At 38.3% G+C, this 21,870-nt stretch overlaps 1 protein-coding gene across 1 annotated transcript in view; it reads left to right on the top strand.

Moving 5' to 3' along the window:
- The window catches only part of SUSD5 (sushi domain containing 5), a 43,618-nt gene that overhangs the window by 10,179 nt on the left and 11,569 nt on the right, over positions 1–21,870 (top strand). The window contains exons 3-4 of the mRNA XM_062567891.1: positions 11,969–12,087; positions 20,615–20,803. Of these exons, the coding sequence (XP_062423875.1) occupies positions 11,969–12,087; positions 20,615–20,803 (308 nt within the window). The remainder of the gene's footprint in view (positions 1–11,968; positions 12,088–20,614; positions 20,804–21,870) is intronic.

Raw genomic sequence — 21,870 nt, 5'->3', positions numbered from 1 at the left:
TTGGGCCAAGTACCTGGACCCCAGCTGCCCAGTTTCTTTCAAAACGAAAGAACTCTCAGCATGCCTGAGGTACTGATACAGATGCTCAACATTTTATAGCCAACGAGACCTCATCACAGAAGATTTAATATAAGAAAATGAAGGATTTGAGGGTTCTTTCTCTTGGCATAAACATCTTGTGTCACTGGAGCTGAAGCCATACAGGAATTTCCCAGAAGGAGCAGAAGGAACTAAAGCCCGCAGCCTTCACTGCTGGATCTTTCCTTCAGTAGGCTTTCCAGCCATTCAACCGTACCATAACCGATATATTCATTCCCTTGCTGTGCTTTACAAAGTTCTCGTGAATAAAGCATAGTAAATAATCTACCATCAATGTTCAGTGATGATAAAGCTTTTTTTTTGTAAGGATACTGTTCCTAGGTTCCCAAGCTTTAGAATATTATTAGGTTTGGTTACACTTATTAGTTATTTTAAGTAAGCATTGGGGTTTATGTATGTCTAGTTATAAAATACGGTTTCCAAAGAAGAGAGAATTGTTGCTATTAATGAAAGGTGACATTCAAATAACTTCCAGCTTAAGCAGTTATTTCTGGGCATCCTCTTTTTTCTAGGTGAAAAAAAACTTTAAAATATTTTTTGTGCTTTTGGATATTAAAAAAAATCCAAAAATAAGACAGTGATCAAGCCCTCAAAATTTTTTCTTCTTAACCCAGTTCCTGAAATGGCATGCAGGCTAGAGAGCCAGGAAAACCATATCCAGCTCTAAAAAGTTCATGGCAAGGTTATTGTACAGGTTCTTTTATACAGCCTCTGTATTAAGGAAGGAAGAAGTGTGGATGCAATGGGTAGGAGAAGGAGCTGTCTCTTTCTTTCTTGTCTAAGTACTACCAGCAGTTAGTTCTGACCGATCTTCCATTCTTTACTGTAGGCACTAGAGGTACAACTATTAACATATCAGCTGTGGAACTATCTCTGAATATCTTCAATATCAAGAGTGGATACAGTCATGGTGTTGTACAGCCAGGGTGCTACAACCTTTTCCGTGACTGAGAATATACACGTATTATACATATCATAATACTAATGAGAAGGAAGGAAGGAAGATTTTAATCCCTTCCATCTTTCCCTACTCTTGGCAATAAACCTGACCTTAATATGTGAGACTCCGAACTCTTTAAGAGATAGGACACTGTGAGGGCACATCAGTGCTCACCAGTGAGCTGATGAGAATTGAGTTTCTGTGCAGCCAACACATCTGAAGTTTGCTGGAGAACTTCAACAAGAAGTGTAGTAGGGTTCAGAGCCCTGGTAGGCTGGAATCTGATAACTCTCTTCTCTGGGACTATTTTACCCATGGCCGAGCAAATATATGTTACTTGGCTCGCTGAGCTGGATATTTCTGACTCTGAGGGTAAAAAGGAAAAGTATAGTGCCTAAAAAAATCTATAGTTGTTTCAGTGTTAGTCAATGCGGTTATTAAATATCTGGAGAAGGAAACGAACAGTGGAGTACAAAATATACAAATGAGACAAAGTTATTCAAGGTAGACAAGCCCAAATAAATAGGAAGATTTCCAGAGGGATTTAGAGTAATGGAAATAGAGTAATTTAGAGTATAATGATGACAAATGGACAGCAAAGATAATTACAGTCAGGAGGAATACACATTCCATTTGAAAATATGTTACAGTGTTCTAAGTTACTTCTATCAGCCTGGGAAAGGAATGAGAACATCACTATGGACACTACAAAGAAAACCTCCGCCAATCTGCAGCTATAGATAAAAAAAGAGCAGAGAAGTTGCTAGAATGTTTATGGGATGGGATGGACAATACAAAGATGCATATATGTTAGTGTTACATCCTGCTTTGGAATATGTGTTGTTGGAATGTGGTATGTGTTACTTTTACCACATCTTAAAAAAAGGCACTAAAGCAAGCTTAATACAAGGAATCAAGAATAATTAAAGGCATGGAAAATGATAATGAGGTGGAGCTCAAAATATTTTATTGAATTAGTTATTTTTTTAAAAAAAAACATTTCTACAGGTGCCTATTCAATCCTTTTAGCATTTATTTGATAAATGGAAAATAACAACGATGATAAACGATAGCCTGTAAATACAAACACCTCAACTGACCGATTCAACAAGAAGAGGGGAAAACAGCCTTCACAGCATGCCCATAAGATTACAAAAGCCCCCAAATTACTTCCAAAATAAAGGACTCTTCGCTGGGCACCCCTTGCCTTACTTATCTTCATGGAATTCCAGATCTTCAGCTGTGGCATGGCCCAAGGAGAGAAGTGACCTCTCCCATTAAGCAGATCTCAAACCATTTAGGGATTTCTAAATTAGAACTAATACCTTGAATTCCATCCAGAAGCTTAATGGAATCTAGTGCAGATCACAGAGCTTTAGTCTAATATTCTACCATATCCTTTTGGATTGTTTATATTAGAAAGATGAATAAGAGGGAACATGATAAAAGAAGTTCCTAATTTCAGGAAGAATGCAGTTTGTTTTATTTATTTGGTGCCTGGAAAATATCCTAATCTTTCCCTAGAGGAAAAGTGGATTAGATACTGGCAGTAGAAGTAAACAAGAACAAACAACATGAGGGAATTCATTATAGTGTTGCAGATTTTCTGACACATTTCTACCCTTCTTCCACCACATAGATTCAAAACTGAACACAAGCTCTAGCTGAGATTTAAGGATTTTTTCACATCTAGATCAAATTTTCAGGTTTTGCACAGGTGGCAAGACCTAAGGGAATTTGGCGGACAGAATTTGTTCACTTCTGATGGCTATTTTGTGGCCTTACTGAATAATTATGATTCCATTTCTAGTAAATGTATCCATCACAGTTGGCTGTTATGTCCTTATTATCATTTCTGCAGCCAGATCAGGGACTGAAAAACCCAGGGAAGACTGAGACACGTTACACAGTCAGTGTGAGCTTATTTATACTGCTCACTCCCTGGGCTATACCTCTTATGTGGACAGAGAGGAGAATTTGGTCTGAAGAACTGGCACTCTTCAGGTGACTGTAAATTATATTTCTGATGATCCATCTGCAAACAAGTAAAGATTGTGAGATTATAGTGGGACTTCTTTTGGATCAACCGGGTTTGTGACAACACAGCCCATTCCAACCTACTTTTTACTGACCCACTGCAGTGACTATTGCCTCCTGAGCTGTGCTGGTGGAGATGCTTCTCTCTCAATGATTTTCTGTCAGAAGTGAACAGAGTGGGCAATCTGCTGCTAGTTAGAGTGTTAAAAGATGTCATTCTCCAGAGAATTATGCCAGTGGAAGAAGGTACGTATCTGCTGGGGGAGCTGCTCCCGAAGGCATTCTCTAATTTCAGTCCCCACAGACTGGGTTAGCTCAAGCTGGATTTGACTATCAACATGATTCACTTCAACTGACGTGGGACAGATATTGCTTAAGCAAATAGTTCCCTGCCAGCAAATCTGAAGAGGCAATAAACTCAGCAGTGTTACAGTGTGAGTGGCTTGGGACAGAACCTCTTCCAGGGACATAAGATGATATTTTTGTGTCCCATTTTCAATTGTTCAGACTGATCCTATTCAGAGTTCAGGGCTGCTCACACAAGTGAGTCTTCTAGCAGGTCTCAAGGTTTGGGAACTTCTAGAAAAGAGCCACTGATGAATGGATTGGAGTGGATGGTAAATGGTTTCTTCTTTCACCAGCCCAGAAGTAAGTTTACAAGCCAGTTTTGAAATATGTAACATATAAAGTACTACACATTGCTGCATATCAGGAAATGAAGTGTTAGACACCTCATTTGTCAAATTAGAATGAGCTCTAATAGCTATTTATACCAAAACAATGCTCTCAGAATTTATTTAGATATCAGACAAATGAGTCAGTAAAACCAGCGAGTGAACTGCTAGAAGACAAATTAAAAAAGGCTGTAGAGTTCTTTGAAAGCCTTCCACTGCTATCTTTTGAATTTGGATGTCAAATTGGAAAGCTCTGTGTCAAAGCCTCCAGCACTGGCCAGCATATTCAGTAGGATTTCAGTCTTATGTTAATTTTCAATTTTTAAAAATTCGGACACTTTACATGACACAAATTTTCTTATGATCAGCACTGCTAATTTTGCACAGACTGCTGGAAAGCAGAATAGAAAAAGTAAACATCCTCAGTGGCTTGTATTAGGATACTCGCAGCAAATTTAGTCATTTTCCAGCACTTTCCCAGGACTGAAAAGCTGAAGCTCTCCTCCTCCCTATCCTGCACCTTGCTTTCTCTATGAAAGAATAAAGCCTCTAAAACTGCATATAGCTATTCTAAAAGTTGCAGCTTTGAAGCTCTGCACAGACCTTCCGTGCTATAACACACCAGGGCTGTTGACCTGTATCTTTGCAGGAAATTGCCCTGGGCTAGTTCCTACTCAGTCCCTGGAGGATTTATCTCAGAGGGATAATTCTAGAGCAAGGAAGCAGAGGCAATTAGAATAAGCCCTGCTGTGGGAGTCAGAAGAACCAGGGTTCTTTTCTTGGCTGACCACAGACCAGATGTTTGCTGCTAGGAAAATTACTTCATCTCTATTTTTCCTTTCTTTGTTAGCTCTTCGGGTTTGGGACTGACTCCTATTGAATGCTTCTACAGTGTCTAACACAACAGGGCTCTCACTGCAGATGACAACAGGAGAAACATAACATTAAGACTCAAAAATACCATCTCACAAGACTGTCTACTTCCTTTTCTAGCTACTGCATGGGACTTTCCTAGCACCAGGCAGTAGGGTAGTACTAAAACATCTCATAGGAAAGAAAAAAGCAATATCCCCACTCCAAAGAATAAAATAGGGGTCAGTCACTGACCCTCACCAGTCCTCTCATCCGTGTTTGTACTAAGTCTATCTGGGGGCACATGCTATGACCGGACCACTTGCTTATCCACAGAAAACCAGTCCTAATAATATGTCAACTTGGCAAGCTCTGTGTTTCATTTCAAGGTCTACTGCCTAATAATAATGTACATAAATTCACTGCCAGACTTCCGTATGAGCTGGGCCTATTTATTCCCTTCAAGAGAAAATCCCGGAATAGGTTACAGGAGACTACTTCATCCCACAGTCCAATTCAAAGAGGTAACATAAACATAAACTACACCAAATGTGGTTCCAAAACTGCCTGAGGAGGTTTTGCACTCTCAAGTGCCTTCATGTCACAAACTCCAGTGCCACAACCCACAGCTGGTGTCATGCTCTGTCGTAATCTGCCTTCATTTCTCATTGATTCTTGTCAATTTCAAAAATTCACATACTAGGAAAAAAAGTAATTTTATTTCTGGAATACAGACTGCTACACGGAGATCAGTCAAGAGGCTTGAGTCAAAATGTCGCCAGTCTACTATGACAAATGCTATCACTGAGTAACTAATCTTTCCTTGTCGCAGTCTGGGAAGACAGTATGGACAAAGTATGATGCTCATGGCTCCCATAAAACAGAGAGCCCAATAATTGAGGGGCTTTTTGGAAAATGTACTTTTTCAGAAAGTACATTTACAAAAGAAAATGTATTTTTGATGTATTTCTAGGAGAAGCACCCATGCAGATGAAATTCCCTTTGTAGCAAAACACCATCAAGCTTCTTTGTAAATTAACAGCATTCAGTGAATCTTTTTTAAAAAAAACACTGAGGTAAGTAATAATATCTGTCATGAAGGGCACAGATTAAATGTGAGTCTATAATATGAAAATAGGTAAAACCAACTTTCTAGTGACAAATGCTATGACTTGGAGCACCCAACTATTCCAGGCCAGGAAGCAATCCAAATCTCTTGTTCATACACTAAGAATGCTCAAATTATACATACAAAGTGATATTATAGTAAAATGGCCATATAAAATCTTTCATACTAGGCTACAGTATGAAAATCTACATGAATGGGCCATATTTATTTAATGAACAGAAGGCTTACTATTTCAGTAGTCATACGTACCGTTTTAAGCACAAAAGACGGCATTTTGGTGTATATTTTTAAGAATCTAAAGGATATTGGTTCTGCCTTGGTAAGACCTCCTTTTGACATTTTCAGTGGCAGTATTGCTGTTGGAATGTCTTCATGTCACACTTAGCAGCTGCTTTCTTTGGGTCACATCCAGCCAAAATTAGCCGCTATAGTTCCCAGTCAATGGACTTTCCAAAGCCCACCTGTGCTCCCCTTCATGCCTTTTCAGAGAAATTCTCTTCCCTTCAGTAATCATGAACATGTCATTTATATTTTATTCCTCATCAGAGCCAGTCATAATTTGCAGCTTCTCAAACTACAGGAGGAAAGGACTAAGAATAAAAATCCTTTAATTTGGCTTCCAGACTGTACTGACTTTTTTCTCTCACCCAGTTACTGAAACACAAGAGGTAAGGCTGACCCATGAAAAATATTAGCACAGGATGTTGAAGATTTATCTTGACTAAGAAAAGTGATGAAGTTTTTAACTTTTTAATTAGGGTAAGGTTTATTATAATTATATTAAGTTATGATCCAGAATTTCACAGTGCCTCAGCTAACACATTGTTAGTGATTTTCTATAAGTTGACTGTGTTCATATTCAAGCTCATACTACTATGAATAAACATCATAACACTATTCTGACTCAGTTCAGGCAATTTATTGACTAAAACTGTAAAATGTACAATTAGTTGGCAGATAAAGTATGGACTACAAACATCTCACTCCTATCTCCTTGATTCAGTGCTGATGCTAGAATAGATCGAACTGTATCACATGACCTCAGTCACTAACTCCTTACATATTCATTTACCGAAAAAATTTCAAGTATTACAAAATTCCTATGTAATTATCACAGAAAGCAGAAGTACCAGTGGATAAACATAATTTATAATTTATGTAAAAATAATACATGTTTACTATGCACCTCTTTATTACATATGCATATAAATAACATAAATATGGTCATATTAGTATGGCTCAGTTATATTATCATAGGATATATTTCATAATATACGTATTGTATTATATAATTGCATATTATATGATATAGAGAAATAAATACTATTCATGCCGGCCTTTTCTGATATTTCCTTATTTGAACAGAGGAATTTGGAGAAGTGCAAAGTATACCAATTACTCAATGATTAGGTAATGGGTTAGAAAAAAATTAACCAATGCAAGACGAAGTGGATGGCTTCTAGGAAGCCCAGTTAACACCCAGTTTGCTACTTATTGTATTTTCTCATCCTGCACACAGACGGTGACGGTAAATGCAGTATCTGAGTAATGGCACAGGAAAACAGAGCGATTGCACAGCTTGAATAACCTCTGATCCTTCTTTCAGAATGGGTACAGAGGAAACTTAATTTCCTAGTTGCGTGAACTCTATAGCAGGAATTAAACTGAGATTCAGAACTGCTGAGTCTCGGCTCTCCTTGCTCTCTCACTTGAGAGGAAAGGCACTATGAAGCAGTTGTTTCCTCAAGGCTGGTTAGCAGTGGGCTAAGGAGATTCTCAAGAGTTTTCGGCTTGACTTGTCAAGAAAAGTCAGGTAATATCATCAGGTGCCCATCACAGAACAGGGGCTGTTGTCAGCATCACTAAATCCCCTCCTTTTCCAAATGTTTTCCAGCTATACTGTTGTTGGAAGGACACTCAGGAAGTAAAAGGACTGGTTGAGGGACCCCACAGTTTAACAGCGCTGTTGTACAAAAAGCCCAACGCCGCTGTGTGAACCTGGTGATTCCAGTTGCTCATAACTGTAAAACATGGGAATTCTGTTTATCTTCAAGGCGAGCTTGATTTTCAGTCCTCATTTAAACTTGCAAGATAAAGGAAAATTAAAACTTAGAAATTATTTCTTGTATAATTGCAAAGTAAAGGAAAAACACTTTCTTTCGTATTTTTAACTATTAAACAATGGGAACCAGGGAAGCTGTCTGAGATGATCACAGCAATGAAGAAAGTGTGACGTTAATACCATGTCTGGATTTTTACCTCAGTGACAGATACATGCTAGTTGTTCTGGTCTATAGCAATCGAAAGTGCGAGAGATTTTCATGCTGTGATTGAGAGGGAGAGTTTTTCAGAGTTCATGGCAGCATAAGCAAATTTCAGAGATGCATTGCAAGCAGATGTTTATTAAATATAGAGAATAATTATGGATGATATATGTTCAAACTTAGTATGTTTCTTCTGAGCATGTCTAAAATTCTACTTTCGTCAGAGATCTTCATAGGAGGAAAAATAAAATTGCCTCTATTTATTAAATGACAAAATCATTCACGACATTGCTCTAAGCAACAGATTATGATATATGCTAAAAGGACGAGTAATTCTGTATGATTTTTAGTTCAAATACTAAATAAAATTAGCAGTAAATAGAATTAAAATTCTCTATATAATTACATTCTTCTAATCAACTGGGTACTTAGATATATTTCTGATGGAAGTATAAACTTTGTGGCATTCTCTAAACCATGATGCATGCTCCAGTTCAGTAGCAATTCAAAATAGTAAAGAGAAGACGAGACTACAGATTTCTACAACCTCTCACTAAGATGCGGGAACCATGAAAAATGCATGTAAACAATGAATAAGAAAAACGCATGATTTTTTTTTCCTATTTCAGCACAGCTAAGGTGCTGCTGAACAAAGTTGAAAATATACTGAATTCTGAACTGAGAGGGTCCTCAAGTGAAAAGTTTAGCAAAATCACAGGCATTGAAATTTTAGATGCCTTTTAGAATTGAGAGAAAAGTGCACCTGCAGTTTTCATCTATAATTTCTGTACCAGGTCAAGCATTTTGCAGATATTTGGGGAGACATATATGCACCCTGAGAAACTCAGAGAGAAGAGTTGAGAATTTTGTATTTTCTGTCATTCCTGAAGTCCTACTGACTGCAAAGAGAATGTTGCTATGACAAAGGCATTACAGGCCGGATCATTAGACCCACCACTGAAAAATGATGAGTGCTCTTGAAGCTACTGTAAGCAGCAGTAATAACAGCTTACTGCAGAAGTCCAAAGCTTGCAAATTGAGCTCATGGTAGGAAATCTACTGACCGAGGCGGAGTAGGAGAGATAAAATAGATTTTTCTTTTTTTTCCCCTTCTAATTTTTAATGGGTGCAAGATATGATTGCCTTCTTCTCAGAAGAATGATGTTAGAATCTTTTCAGTTTTAATCAGATCAATTTCAATATGACAAAATCCAAATTAAAGTCCTAAGTAGAGAATTAATCAAAGTCTGGTCTAGTGTAGGAAGAAAGAAATAGATAGGAAGAACAATTTTTAAACTTCAGGTAGGAAAAAGTTTAGTGAGAAAAACATTTTTAAAAATCTAAATGTGTTTTAAAGCTTTTCCTTATGTAAAATATTATAATTGTATGCATGATACACCTTTCATAAATTTGATCTTGTTGAATAGCTGCTAACATGCTCTTATTACTCATATAGAAGACACGGTGTTTTTGGCAGTGGCAAAATATTAGGGTTAGAAATAGAAATTAGAAATCAGAAAATTCGAGTTAAGATTTTCAAAATTGATTTCCAGGGATCAGGAATTTTAAATCTTGATTGAATATACAGAGAAATGCGGATTGATTTTCAGAGACAGAGTTGACCAGAATTTTATGATGGTAGCAATTTTCAAAGCTGTTTTTTTTAAGAAAGCCTTGGGTTTTAAATAAACAGTCACAGCTACAAGGCCCAGATTTTTAAAGATATTTTGGTATCTTTCTACTCAGTGTTACAAAGCATAAGCGATCTAGGTACCTAAGTGTGTAAGAGATTATTGGAAAGCTTAGGGTTGCTAAGTCACTTTTCCAGAGGGAACATGACTGTTACATTCCCTTAGGTCTTGTCAGACCTCGTGGAACAATGTGTGAATACACGTAAATATTTGCTATTTCATGGTCTAATTCTGCTGATCATCTGAACTCACTTTGGCAAATCAGGTCACTTTTGTCTAGGTGCTTGATTACTGGCTTAGAAGACTAGGTTTAGGTACTCAGACTTTAAAAATTGGCATTAAATTTTAGGCAAACTTGATTTAAATTCTTATTGATAATATAGTCCTTCAACTGATGCGAAGACAGGCTTGCAAAAGTCCTGCAGCTTCCTTCCCGTATGAGACCCTATTTTTGTGTGTATTCTGAACCCTCTGTGGTGACTATGGGAAAACATCTGTATATAAACACCAAAAAAGTCAAGGAGTATCTTCCTTGCAGAGGAAATATGTTTGATTTGAATTCATGAAGAGGCTTTAAGTAGGACATTACATCTTGTCAACTTTTGTGAGCAGAAGTGTGGTTAGGAACCATTCTGATTAAGTATGTGTGACCAGCAGCATGCGGCTTTTTCATACTGTTTTTGTTTGTTTGCATTTAAAGAACACTAAAGTTTCATATTTAACCACTCAGAAGCTAACACGTGCCAGAATTAAGATGATCGGTACAACTGTAATTCAGTCCACTTGTGCGAATCAACTGATACATAGTACTTAAGGGCATGATCAAATACCGGTTTTCCACTGGACCTTTTCCAAATTCACTGAATAGGTAGTAAGCCAACATTTATTTTATTCTCCAAATTGAGTATGTGACTGCTGGAAAAATTAGTTCAATCATTGCACAATACAAAATGATGAATTTCCTCCAGTGAAAGGATTCCTCCCTGGAAAGCACTTTTGTCTTGCTTTCAGTAGAATAGCTGGCTGTGCAACACTCTACAAACCTAATGATCACACACACACACAAAAACCAAAACCCCCACAATTAATAGATGCAAAAATTTGGGCTGAATTCACTTGCTCGGCCTTTGTAACGTTCAGTGTAGAAGTAAAACCAGTTTCCTCTGTAATAAGCTCTTCTTTTATTGCCATTGATTTTAAGGAGCCAACACAGCAGAAAGGAGATAATCAGTAATCTCTTCCTGTATGTTCAGCATTTACAGAGCGATAAAACCAAATATCAATTTATTTCATTTTTTTAAGTCCATTAAGGGCAACAGGATGGGTTAGATGCTGCTGAAGACAAAAACAGAAGAAACAGGAGACAATACGAGTTGATCTCTAGAAACAGAATAGCTTGTCTTGGTGCCTATGGAATAATTCTAAAAAAAGGATACCTTTCTTTTTCCCTGAAAAAATCTTGAAATAAATTTTCTAAACTTGCAATTAAACAAAAAATCCCAGGAGTTTTAACTTGTAAGAGGAACATACTCCATTCGAAATCACAGAGAAGCTGTAAATGCAGAATTCCTGCCCTGATATTTTTTGAGTTACTTTTCAGAGTGGAAATGCATTTGGAAGCATTTTGATACAAAGCACCATGTTTGGGCTGTACATTTACATTGTCCTAAGTGCAACAAAACTGTGTGCTATAGCCAGGTAGGAGAGTATTACTATTCTTGTTTTACAAGAGGCTGAAGCACAAAAGTCAGAAGATCTTTCAGACATAGCCATGTAGTAGATTAAACTACTAAGATTAGATTAAACTACTAAGATTAAAATAACAATTATGATCATATATGAAAAAATACTAAGTCTTTCTTCATAAAAAGTCTTTCAGACCAAATCTTGAGATTTCTATTCATTTTTCATCCAGGTAATCTCCTGGTGTCACTGGTAGGAATCTGTATTGCTGTTATGTGAAAGCAGAATGTGGCCTTAAATACTTTGGGATTTGGTCTGATATTTAGAAGTATAATAGAATATAATAACGTAAACATCCTTTATTGTTTCTTATGCCTTGAACTGATCTATGACAAGCATTTTTCTAGTTAATTCTAACCCCCCTCCCCTTGACTTTCTTTCACAGATCATCCCACACTAATGCCTTATGTGGCAACTCTTAAACAGTTAAGTTGAGGCAATGCTATTCCTTGACTACTGTGATAAAAAGTCTCCACATTTCACCTCCATGTACAGCTCATGAAGATTTCTGATTATTTTTTTCTTCTTCTTTATTTTAGGACAATTATATGCAGAAAGACGGGCAGCAAACAGCAGAGCGTGAAAGCCATTGATGTTAAAATTGAAACCGATCCCTTTGTGAATGACCAATATGATGCTTTTTGTGTAAAGGATGAAGGTCAGCACTGATATACTATTGAAATAATGCACAGTCATCACTATCTTGCAACATTAGAATTTTTGCAATTTTTCTATTGCTGAGTGGCAAAGGGGAATATTTACAAATTTTATAGTAATCCCTTGCTAAGTGAGGCAACTGCTACAAAAACATTGGTTGCAGAAAATAAATGGCATTATCATTTTTCTTTGCTGCGGTTTAGCAAGTTCAAGCAGCACTACCGATTTGGAATAATCCATTCTGGAGTTTGCAGAATATACCTTATGGAAAAAAAAGGCACCAGTATATCTGAGATACCAGAAGCATCACCCTCAGCACTCAGTACTCAGCACTGAGTTGCCTGTAACTCAGCAGTCTGGCTTCCAGCCACAAAACATGGCACAGTTTCGTATCTATCAATACACAATATTTGTATACAGATAGCTGTATTCTGTATTTCTTCCTTTTTTAAAAAGATGTAGACCAGTATACCAGGGACTCTGGCATATCATGGTTGATTCTGAAAACTAAACCATTTCCAATTTAAGTTAGTGCTCAAAACTTTTTGATATTCAAGAAAAGACGGAGTCCAAGAGCAAAAAAATGTTACTGATAGGCAGGATTATATAAGGGAGTTTGGGGATCTCTGAAACAGATTGTTGGTATACTCACTGCTGTTTCACATCTCACTTTGAAGAAAAGCAGGGGAAGCAGATGGCATTTGCTGAGAAACAATAAGCTCACAACACAAGGGGGCATTTTAGTAAAGAATTAGTGGTAGCAGTGAGAATGAAAATATGTTTTGCAGTAAAAGTTGTGACAGAGGTTGATGCATGTTTGATGGATGCCTGGTCAGTCAAATATTGCAGAGTTTGACTGACCACCATCTCGAGTAACTATCACGCTACTAACTCCAGGCTCCGTGCTGCTGTGAGTGACGCCAGCTTCACTACCCACTTGGTCATGCTGTCACACAAGCACCTTTGTGCTTTCTTCCATGCTGCTTCTCACATATAAGAGCAGCTCCCTGTAAACATCTGCAAAGCCATCTCATTGTCTCCCTTCAAATCTCGCTTTTGTCGTGGTCCCCCATAAAGGCAGAGCTCGCCGGCGGTCGGGCAGCTGTGGTGGGCTGAAATCATAGCTCGGACTGCTATTGTTCCATTGTGCCCTTGTGCTCCCCTGTCCGCCTCCACCTGCCGTCTCCCAGCTCCCACGTCAATGCCGGATTTCTGGGAAGGAGCCACGTCTGCATGTTGCATTTGTGTACTGCTTGCAGTCAAGGGGCACTGGTGCTGATAAGAAAATAGGCTGACGGTATCTTTTTTTGAAAAGGAGTATTGAGAAATAATTAGAAGCTATGCAGTTAAAAGTTAGGGGGAAATTCATATTGGTTATGGTTCATATGGTTACCAAGAAAAGACGATTTATTAACAGCTTGTTTTGTGCGAGGCAGGGAGTTTCTTGAAGACAGAATGGGATGACCATGCCAACACACTCATCAACTAAACACAGAAATATTTCTGGATGAAAATGAGGTCCCCTCCTCCTTGAATATACAAAAGAATTTTGGATACATAGTTTGAATAAAAAGGCTTAAGCGAAGTTGTCTGGCAATGAGACTAGTCTACAGCTGATATGAGAATAGAATAAAGTCCATGAAGGAAATAGCCCTCCATGTCTAGTGAGGTAAAAGGATGTCGAAGGTTATTTGTGAGCTATGGAAGTGCCCAGTATTTTGTAGAATGAAATCCCTCAGTTCAGAATTCCCACAGTGGTATATGTGCTTATAGAGATATATAAGCCCTTTCAAAGTGGTATGGGGACAGCACAGATTCAAAAGGTGGTGCTGCAGATTGTGGTACCATCCGACATTGCTACTGACAGTGGTATCTGGTTTTAAAAAATGAAAAAGAAAATCACTGCTTACAGAATGAATGAGGTCTGCAGGTCACTTATGTGTAGAAAAGCTTGTTGTATCTATGATAGGGCAGTAACATACATGATTGATCGTACAAGTATCTGATTGATGAGAGAACAGCCTATACCTCAAAAATGCCACTTTTAGTTCTGGAAGTAAACGTCCAGTGATAGGCGCAGACATAATCCATGACTAGCTGCTTCTTGTGTTTTGCTGTTTTTTAAATGTGATTAAGAACTACAGGTCAAAGCTATATGATTAATGAATTGTTTCTTACTTGAAACCTCCTGGCTACTTTTATTTTATGAAAATTGTCATTGCTTTTAATCAACCGGATTTCTATATTTATATTACTAATACAGTAATATAGCAATATTAACAGCTTTGTATTGGTATCATTTACAAAAAAACAAGTTGTTTTGCCCTCCCAAAAGTGATAAAGCCCAATGTCAGGTTTAGCTCAGCTGGTTAGAGCATGGTGCTAATAATGCCAGGGTTGTGGGTTTGATGCCTGTACGGGCCACTCGTTTGAGGGTTGGAGTAGATGATCTCCAGAGGTTCCTTCCAACCTTACCGATTCTATGATTCTCATGTAGGGTCCTACATCCCCAGCACGCTCTCTATGTTCCACATCCCGCCAACCAGCAATTCAAAGACCTATCTGAAATTCATCTGGTTCTCTCTCTCCTGTGTTTCTTAACCTCATGTCTCCTTGTCATCTCCCCACATTCACGGCATGCTCAGCTCCCTGCCAGGCCCCTGCATAGCTAGCTGGGCAAGAGGCAGCACCTGTGCTTGGCTTGGAGGTATGGACACATTGGTTTGTACACCTCTATGCAATGCTGGTGGGCTGCCCAGCACTACCTGTGGGAGTAGGCAGGAGCTGAGGTCCACCTGTGTACCTCCCTGTGGAAAAGATACGCAACTTATTACCTTTGCTCTTTTTAAACCATTTTTCTAAACTGAGCAGAAATCTAACAGTTTTGAGACCCACTTTCTCTTTGTCTAACTTGGCTGAAATCAGCCAAAGGTTCAGACAAACTGGCAGATTGAGGGCTGACACATGGAACAGTCACACCAGCCCTCTTTTCTTTAGAAACTAAGTTGATAATAACTCTCAGCAACTCTATTTTCAACTCTCAGGGTTGTGCAAAGAACATCTCAAAGCACTGTGAAACTTATAGTATGGATCATTACAGAATTTTCTTCTAAGGCCTTGATTTACAGTTATTCCTTACTTGATTAACATTTAGCACACGGATGAATATGGTGGAATCAGGGATTGGTTAGATGCTAGGAAGAATTTTAAGTGAATTTACAGGATCAGACTTTTACACATAAAAGTTCTGAAATATAGCCTTTCTTTTCGTGCTTCTAAAATTGTTTTTATTCCATACGCACAAAAGAATCATAGAAGTCTTTAATAAGAATAATTTATGTTTTACAGGGCAAGATATAGCTGAAATATTTTATGATAGCTATGTGTACAGCTCCACTTTTCATAGTATGGAGACCTGTATGTCTTCTCAATTTCTTGGAAAAAAATGTTTTACGCAGTCATCAGAATTCGGAAGACAAGTCTGAATCAATTTGGAGTCCACTGAGATCAGAAAGTTTCTCTCTTAGCCCTGAGTGCCAAAAATTACCTTAAAGTATATTAGATTCTGCTTATTCTGAAAATGAAGTATTACACGTAAGCCCACAGGGTGTATATTTAACTGTTCTCCATCTAAGCTCATGAGAAAGTGTTTCTAAATATAAAAGAGATAAAACAAGAAAACCAGAAAACAATGAGCCCAGATATTTTTCCTACTAGACTTTTCTTTCTTTCTTTCTTTTTCTTTTTCTTTTTCTTTTTTTTTTTTTTTCCTCCGGGAAAGCGTACCATTCAATTACATATGTATAGAATCATCTTGGTTGTCTTTCTGGCATTTTTTTAAATGCAACAATCAAAATATCTTTGTTAATAGCTCAAAAGTTTTACTGATTCTTTCTTTCTATGACCCACTGATGTTTGCAGGCAACAAGTAAGATCTCTATTCTGTAAAGCTTTGATTTGCTGCCATCATAGAAAAACTCAACAGGCAGCAATTGTAGAAGCATACAGCATAAATGCAAATCAAATTTGGTTAAACACAACTGCTGGTTCCAGGAACTCATCAAGAGTTGATAGATTATGCACCTATTTCAGTTTGCCTTTTTCGGCAGTAAGAAAAAAAGAAAAGAAATGAGGGTATTCTTTATAATGAACATTTAAAATGTACTTTAAAAGAGCCATCAAACTACAATTTGCTTTATGTAATATTTAAACCTTTTCTTGTCATGCTTTGCTATGAATATGAGGTTTTTCATTTTTTCATCACAACAGTTTTCTTTTCCACAGCTTTGCATATAGCTGACAGTGAATTTCCAGCTACCTGGTGATGTCATTTAAACTAATAAATGAAGTTATTCTTACCAGCTCTATCTGGTGAAAGAGGTATTGGCATCCTAACATCAGTAGCTTACAAGCAGCACTTATATAGACTGTTTGAATTTTGGTTCTTTGTATTCTATTTCAGCTCAGTATTTTTATTCTGTGCCTCCCCAAAATATTCCCTACAGTTCAGTTTCTCTGCAGTCAAGAAGAAAAACAAACATCCATACTCATCTTTCATACGTTTGAATATTACAAGTTGCCTTTTCTAATTTCTTTATGACAAGATGACATCCTATAAATTCCAGTGGTCTCTGGAAAAATTCTGTTGAATTGAACGGTTGTAAAAGGGGATATTTTGTGTCAAAGAAGATGTTTCATGTGAGCTAACAGAGCATAGTACACAGTTGAAGTAGACATTGTAGGTATAATCAGATTTCAGTAGCTTCTCAGTTCTATCAAGTGGAGTAGAAACTAAAGTTTGCATCTTTTTTTAGTTGATGATTTTTTCCCATTGATCCTAGCCTGTTATTTCTGTAAAAAATATTTTATCAAGCTGTCTCAAAAAACCCATACAAACTTATAACATGCATCTAACTTAAGTCAAGAAAACGCTTCTGGCGGAAACTAGATTGGAGAGGGGAAATGTTTTTTCTTTAAAGTGACTTATGTCAACTCTTTGCCAAAAATCATCTATCACAAGCTCTTTTCCCCATATGGTTTGGAGTTAAAGTTACTCTTCAGAGGGGCCATAATTTCTAAAAGCCAGTCAAGACTGAACATGCTAACTGTACTAAGAAGACCGCATCTTAAATCTCCTTAAAAAAAAAGCTATTGGGTCTCTATGATATCTGTAACTAGAGTTATCGTTAAACTTAATTAATATAGCTGTGTTAAGCACTTCTTTATCTTTGCTGTGGCATTTATTACCATTCAGCTTTCATACTTTGTCTCTATCTTGAATTCCACCCATGTATATTAAGCTGTTTATTGACTGTGGCAGTGATTTTCACCAGAGACAGTCTATGCCATGACAGTCTATGCTGACATGAGGATCTCCTATGCATTTCCACATTTCCCTGTATCTGTGCTATGCTTTTTGCTGCATATTCTAATCCATTCTTGTTTACTAGAGGTCAACCATCAATGTATGGAGCCCTACTAGACATTTGCCCTCATGGTCAATATGTGGTTCACTGCATCTGCAAAATCTCTTCTTCATAAAATTGCATCCAGAAGGTCACCTGCCAAGTCTGCTGCTTGCAGCTAATGAAAAGCAGTGCTCTATGTGGAGATTTCAGACCCTTCTCAGTGCAGGAGAAGGAACCCAGTCCTCCTCTAGCACAGTCACCACTGCAGGCAACCTCTGTAATCTCCTTACAAAGAGCACTGCTGTTCCTCCTAAGGACAGACTGCTGCCAACACACCCTCCGTCACGCTTCATGGCCCATATCTGCCTCTTCTGTTCCAACATGCAAATTGCCCGAATGCCAACACTAAGCACAGACTGTTACTCCAAACAAATTCATGCTTTGCCACCTCCTGGTACAAAGGCTGCAAACAAAAACCTGAAGTCTGTCCCCAGAAGAGGCTCATTTTAACAAGCCAATAGCTCTTCTGTACACATACCAGAAAGAACAAATACGACCAAATGTTGAGGACAAGTCGTCAAAGCAGCTGAGATTACAGCAGCACTAAGAACCTAAATGAGATGCAACCCTAAAAATCCTCACACATCTTACACAAGACAGATCAACAGCAAAACGGATGTAGGAATTCAAGCACACCTTTGCAGGTTATCAGCTTTCACTTAGCCTTGTCCATTCATACCTCAGCATACCTCACTATGCTCTGTGTGAAGACACGACCTTAGAAAGTCTTATAGAATTCAAAAATTCCACATGCAATGTTCATCCATGAACATCTCTGAAAGCTCTTTTTCCTTCCATTCCTATCCAGCCAAATCACTCTTTCAGCATCTCCTTTTTCTCTGTTATCATATCTGTTGCCAAATTCTACAGTAAAGCTCCTTTCAGCTTGCTTTCTTTCCTGGAAGGTTATAATGTGCTTTTTGAATATGTTTGCCATAAAGTAAATGTATTTAAGTAATATAAGCATTAATTTTCTGCTTCCTCTGGCCACACAGTTAAAAAGCAAGGCTTTGTAGATAAGAATACCCTCTGACAGATAATTGTCCCATACAGCCTTGGAATCAATACTTCCTCAGAGTAGATACACAGCTCCCATTTGTACTGATGAAAGTGAGTACATAAATAAAGTACACAAAATGCAGGGGTCTGCAGCTTTCCTGTGAGGCAATAAAATATTTTTTATTCCTTTCATCCACATCAATCTCTATTCATCCAACCACTTCACAGGAAACGCATTAGTCGCTAACTACTCCTCACTTCCTCAGATGCCAAGCCTGCATGAGACCGTACATAAACTGAGCCTTGTGTAGCCACAAGAGCTTGTTTTTTTCTGTCAGTGTGTGTGTGCATAACTCCCACTAACTTCAGAAGGTGTTAGTCAGTATATGTATGTGTATAAAACGGAGACTTCAAAGCTTTGACTTCAGTAATGTGTCCCTTAAATTAGCGGCAGATGTTTTTCAGCAAGGTTTATCAGACAGTTTCTAAAATTCTGGTCCAAAATAACTGTCATAGAGCATTCATACTTATCAGAGGATGTTAATTTCATAACAAGGCTAACAATTGACATCATACATACTTTGTATTTTGTAAGCAAACAGGGATTTACCTATGCCTGGATCATAAGCAGATGGGTTATGGGAAAAACTTTATCAGGAACCCTGGATGTCTTGAAGTAGCTCTTTCAACTTCAAAACAAAAGTCTTGCCAAGAAACAGAATTTTTATTATCCAACTAAGGAATTAGCTTTTATACAGAGGTGAAGTGTTTCAACAGGAGAGATCAATACTAGAACACAGACTTGACCCTAAGCTTGCCATATCCCACGTAATTACCAGAATTCCTGAGCTATTAGCTATTACACTTTTTTTCCCCCAATTGTTCTGTATCAGGACAAAATCAGGTTTTGAATCTTCAGTTATTATGGCAAATGGATTAACTGTTTTCTTTTCTACAGTCAATAACATGTCTAGAACCACTGGAAAAATCCCCAAATTTGAAATAAAAAAGAAGAAGAACTCATCTGTACCAAGCTTGCACCCTTTACCCACTGTGTTTCTTGCTAAGATCACATCCTTGCATTGTAGTTTTTTTTTTTCTGTAATTAAGAGATATCCTTTCAGAAGGGGCTATAAAGAATCTGGAGAAAAAGGCAACGTGGTGCCCCCATATTCAAGAATTCTGCTGGAGGAGGAAGAGAACCTGCAGCGCCCTAGCACTTCCCTAGGTGATCAGGAACCACCCTGCTGATAATAGACAAGATTTTTGAAATCCAAAAAAGAGTTAAAATTCAATTTACATTTGCGTTGACAGTTTGTTTGCTTGATATTTGCACTTCTTTCATACAGAAAAGAGGTTCAAATAAATCAATTTTGTTGTTGTTTGCAGTCATTTTTACTTTCTGGTTCCTAGTGCTGCAAGCAGAAATATTGTCGAACAACATCTTGTTAAATTTTCTATCCTGATCAATTTACTCTCTTTAGATTCTCACAGACATCAGAGCTATGTTACCCCTAGTCCCCATATTTTATAGGTTAGGTGTTTCTTATGGGAGAAATTTGAGTATTTAGGAAGAAATTTCTAATTATAAGAAGTAAAGGAAGACTAGAGATAGTTTAAAAAATGCCTGGGTCATTTCTCAGCCTCTGACAGCTTACTACGCTGAAGTAGATACTAAAGGGCTGGTCTCAACCAATTTCATAACCTTTTTTGCAGGTGTGAAAAAAGACAGTGTCCAAGGGTTTGCTATCCAATCCCGACTTACGCAAGCCCTCATTCATGTTGTAGAAGCAGGCAGAGAAGATAGCTACAGCTTGACTTCCTTGGCTGGCTTGCAGAAATCAAAGCCCCACTAGATGCAGGTCACATCACAAATATAGCCATGTATGCACCTTCCCAAACACTGCTGGGCTTACTTACCGAGCAGTATGAGGACGTGAACTGGAAGGGATGTGTGAGTTTGGTGGATCAGTGTAAATTTGCCTTCCTCGTTACTAGTACCCTAGTTAGCACTGCCACTAAAGACGTGTCTCTACGAGCTCGTTTCTCTTCTCTTTCCAGACAAGCCGTGTGGGGACCCGCCGTCCTTCCCTCACACCATCTTGCACGGTCACACCGGCTTCGAGATGGGGGACGAGCTGCTGTACGTCTGCGCGCAGGGGTACGCCATGGGCAACGAGGAAAGTGCTTTCACGCTGCTCTGCGACAGCTGCGGGGAGTGGTACGGCCAAGTCCAGGCCTGCGTCAAAGGTAAGCTTGGCCAGCACGCAAAACGCGGCGCGGGGCTGCCGTGGCCTTCCGGGAGCCCAGGCGAGATGCTTCCAGGCTTAGCCGGGTGTCTCCTGGGTGTTTGCAGTTCCAGCTGGAGGTCTCGATGGTTAAAGCATCAGCATCTTCCTGGGCTTATATGGTAGCTGACCCAATATATGGCTTTTCCAATACCATTAATAGTTATGGCAGTGAACCACAGGTGTCTATGAGCAGAGAGTTTCTTTTGGGGAAACAAGAACCACTTACAAAAAATAAAAAAAAAAAAAAGTGTAATGCTTTATGCCCCTCTCTCCCCCCTTTTTTTTTCTTGCTTTATCTGCTAAGCCCAGTTTAGGGATTTGCCATCTTAACCCAAGGTTGTCATTCAGCTCCTACCTTCCACATCACCATCTTCCTTCCCCCTCCCCACCCCCAGCACACCAACCTGCCCCCAAAGACTTTTTCATTAGTGCTAAACACAATTTTCAATTACTGGAAAATAACCCTTTGGGAAGATCCTTTCATCTGGTTATTTAGTACCAGAAACAGCCCTTTCTGGTAATTGGTTGTTTATAATTTTGTATGTGCTCATTCTTTTTTCAGTGTACTTACCATTTACTCCAGGAAAAGGAGTACTACTGAGGTGACAACAAATATTACAGGTATTTTTTCAGAGTAGCTCAAGAGTCAAGTCCAGGCGGCATGAGCAAGCCAAGGACATTGTTTACCAGATAGAGCACATAATGCACATTTTGTATGTCTTCTGCTATGTTTATTTTCACACGAAGCCGCAGAGTGACTCCAGACCAGCTACTGAAATGAAAGTGCAGTATTTGTTCATGCCTTTGGGAACCTAAGCCAGGTACAGAGAAAAAGCCTGTGGCAGAGTGGTGACAGCCTGTAGAAGTACAATTAGGGTCAGAACTAGTCTGTGAAACTTTAAAGGAAAAGCATATCGTTTTTTAATTTGCTTTATTAGAAAGCAGACAATTTTCATCATGTACTAGGCTTTCAGAAATCTCCACAAACACAAAAGTAGCTAGATATTTTCTCCTTTAAAAGAATGG

This window comes from Rhea pennata, chromosome 2 (assembly GCF_028389875.1).
Source record: "Rhea pennata isolate bPtePen1 chromosome 2, bPtePen1.pri, whole genome shotgun sequence".
NCBI lineage: Eukaryota > Metazoa > Chordata > Aves > Rheiformes > Rheidae > Rhea > Rhea pennata.
The sequence above is the reverse complement of the archived record's forward strand: the minus strand, read 5'-3'. Positions and strand labels throughout refer to the sequence as shown.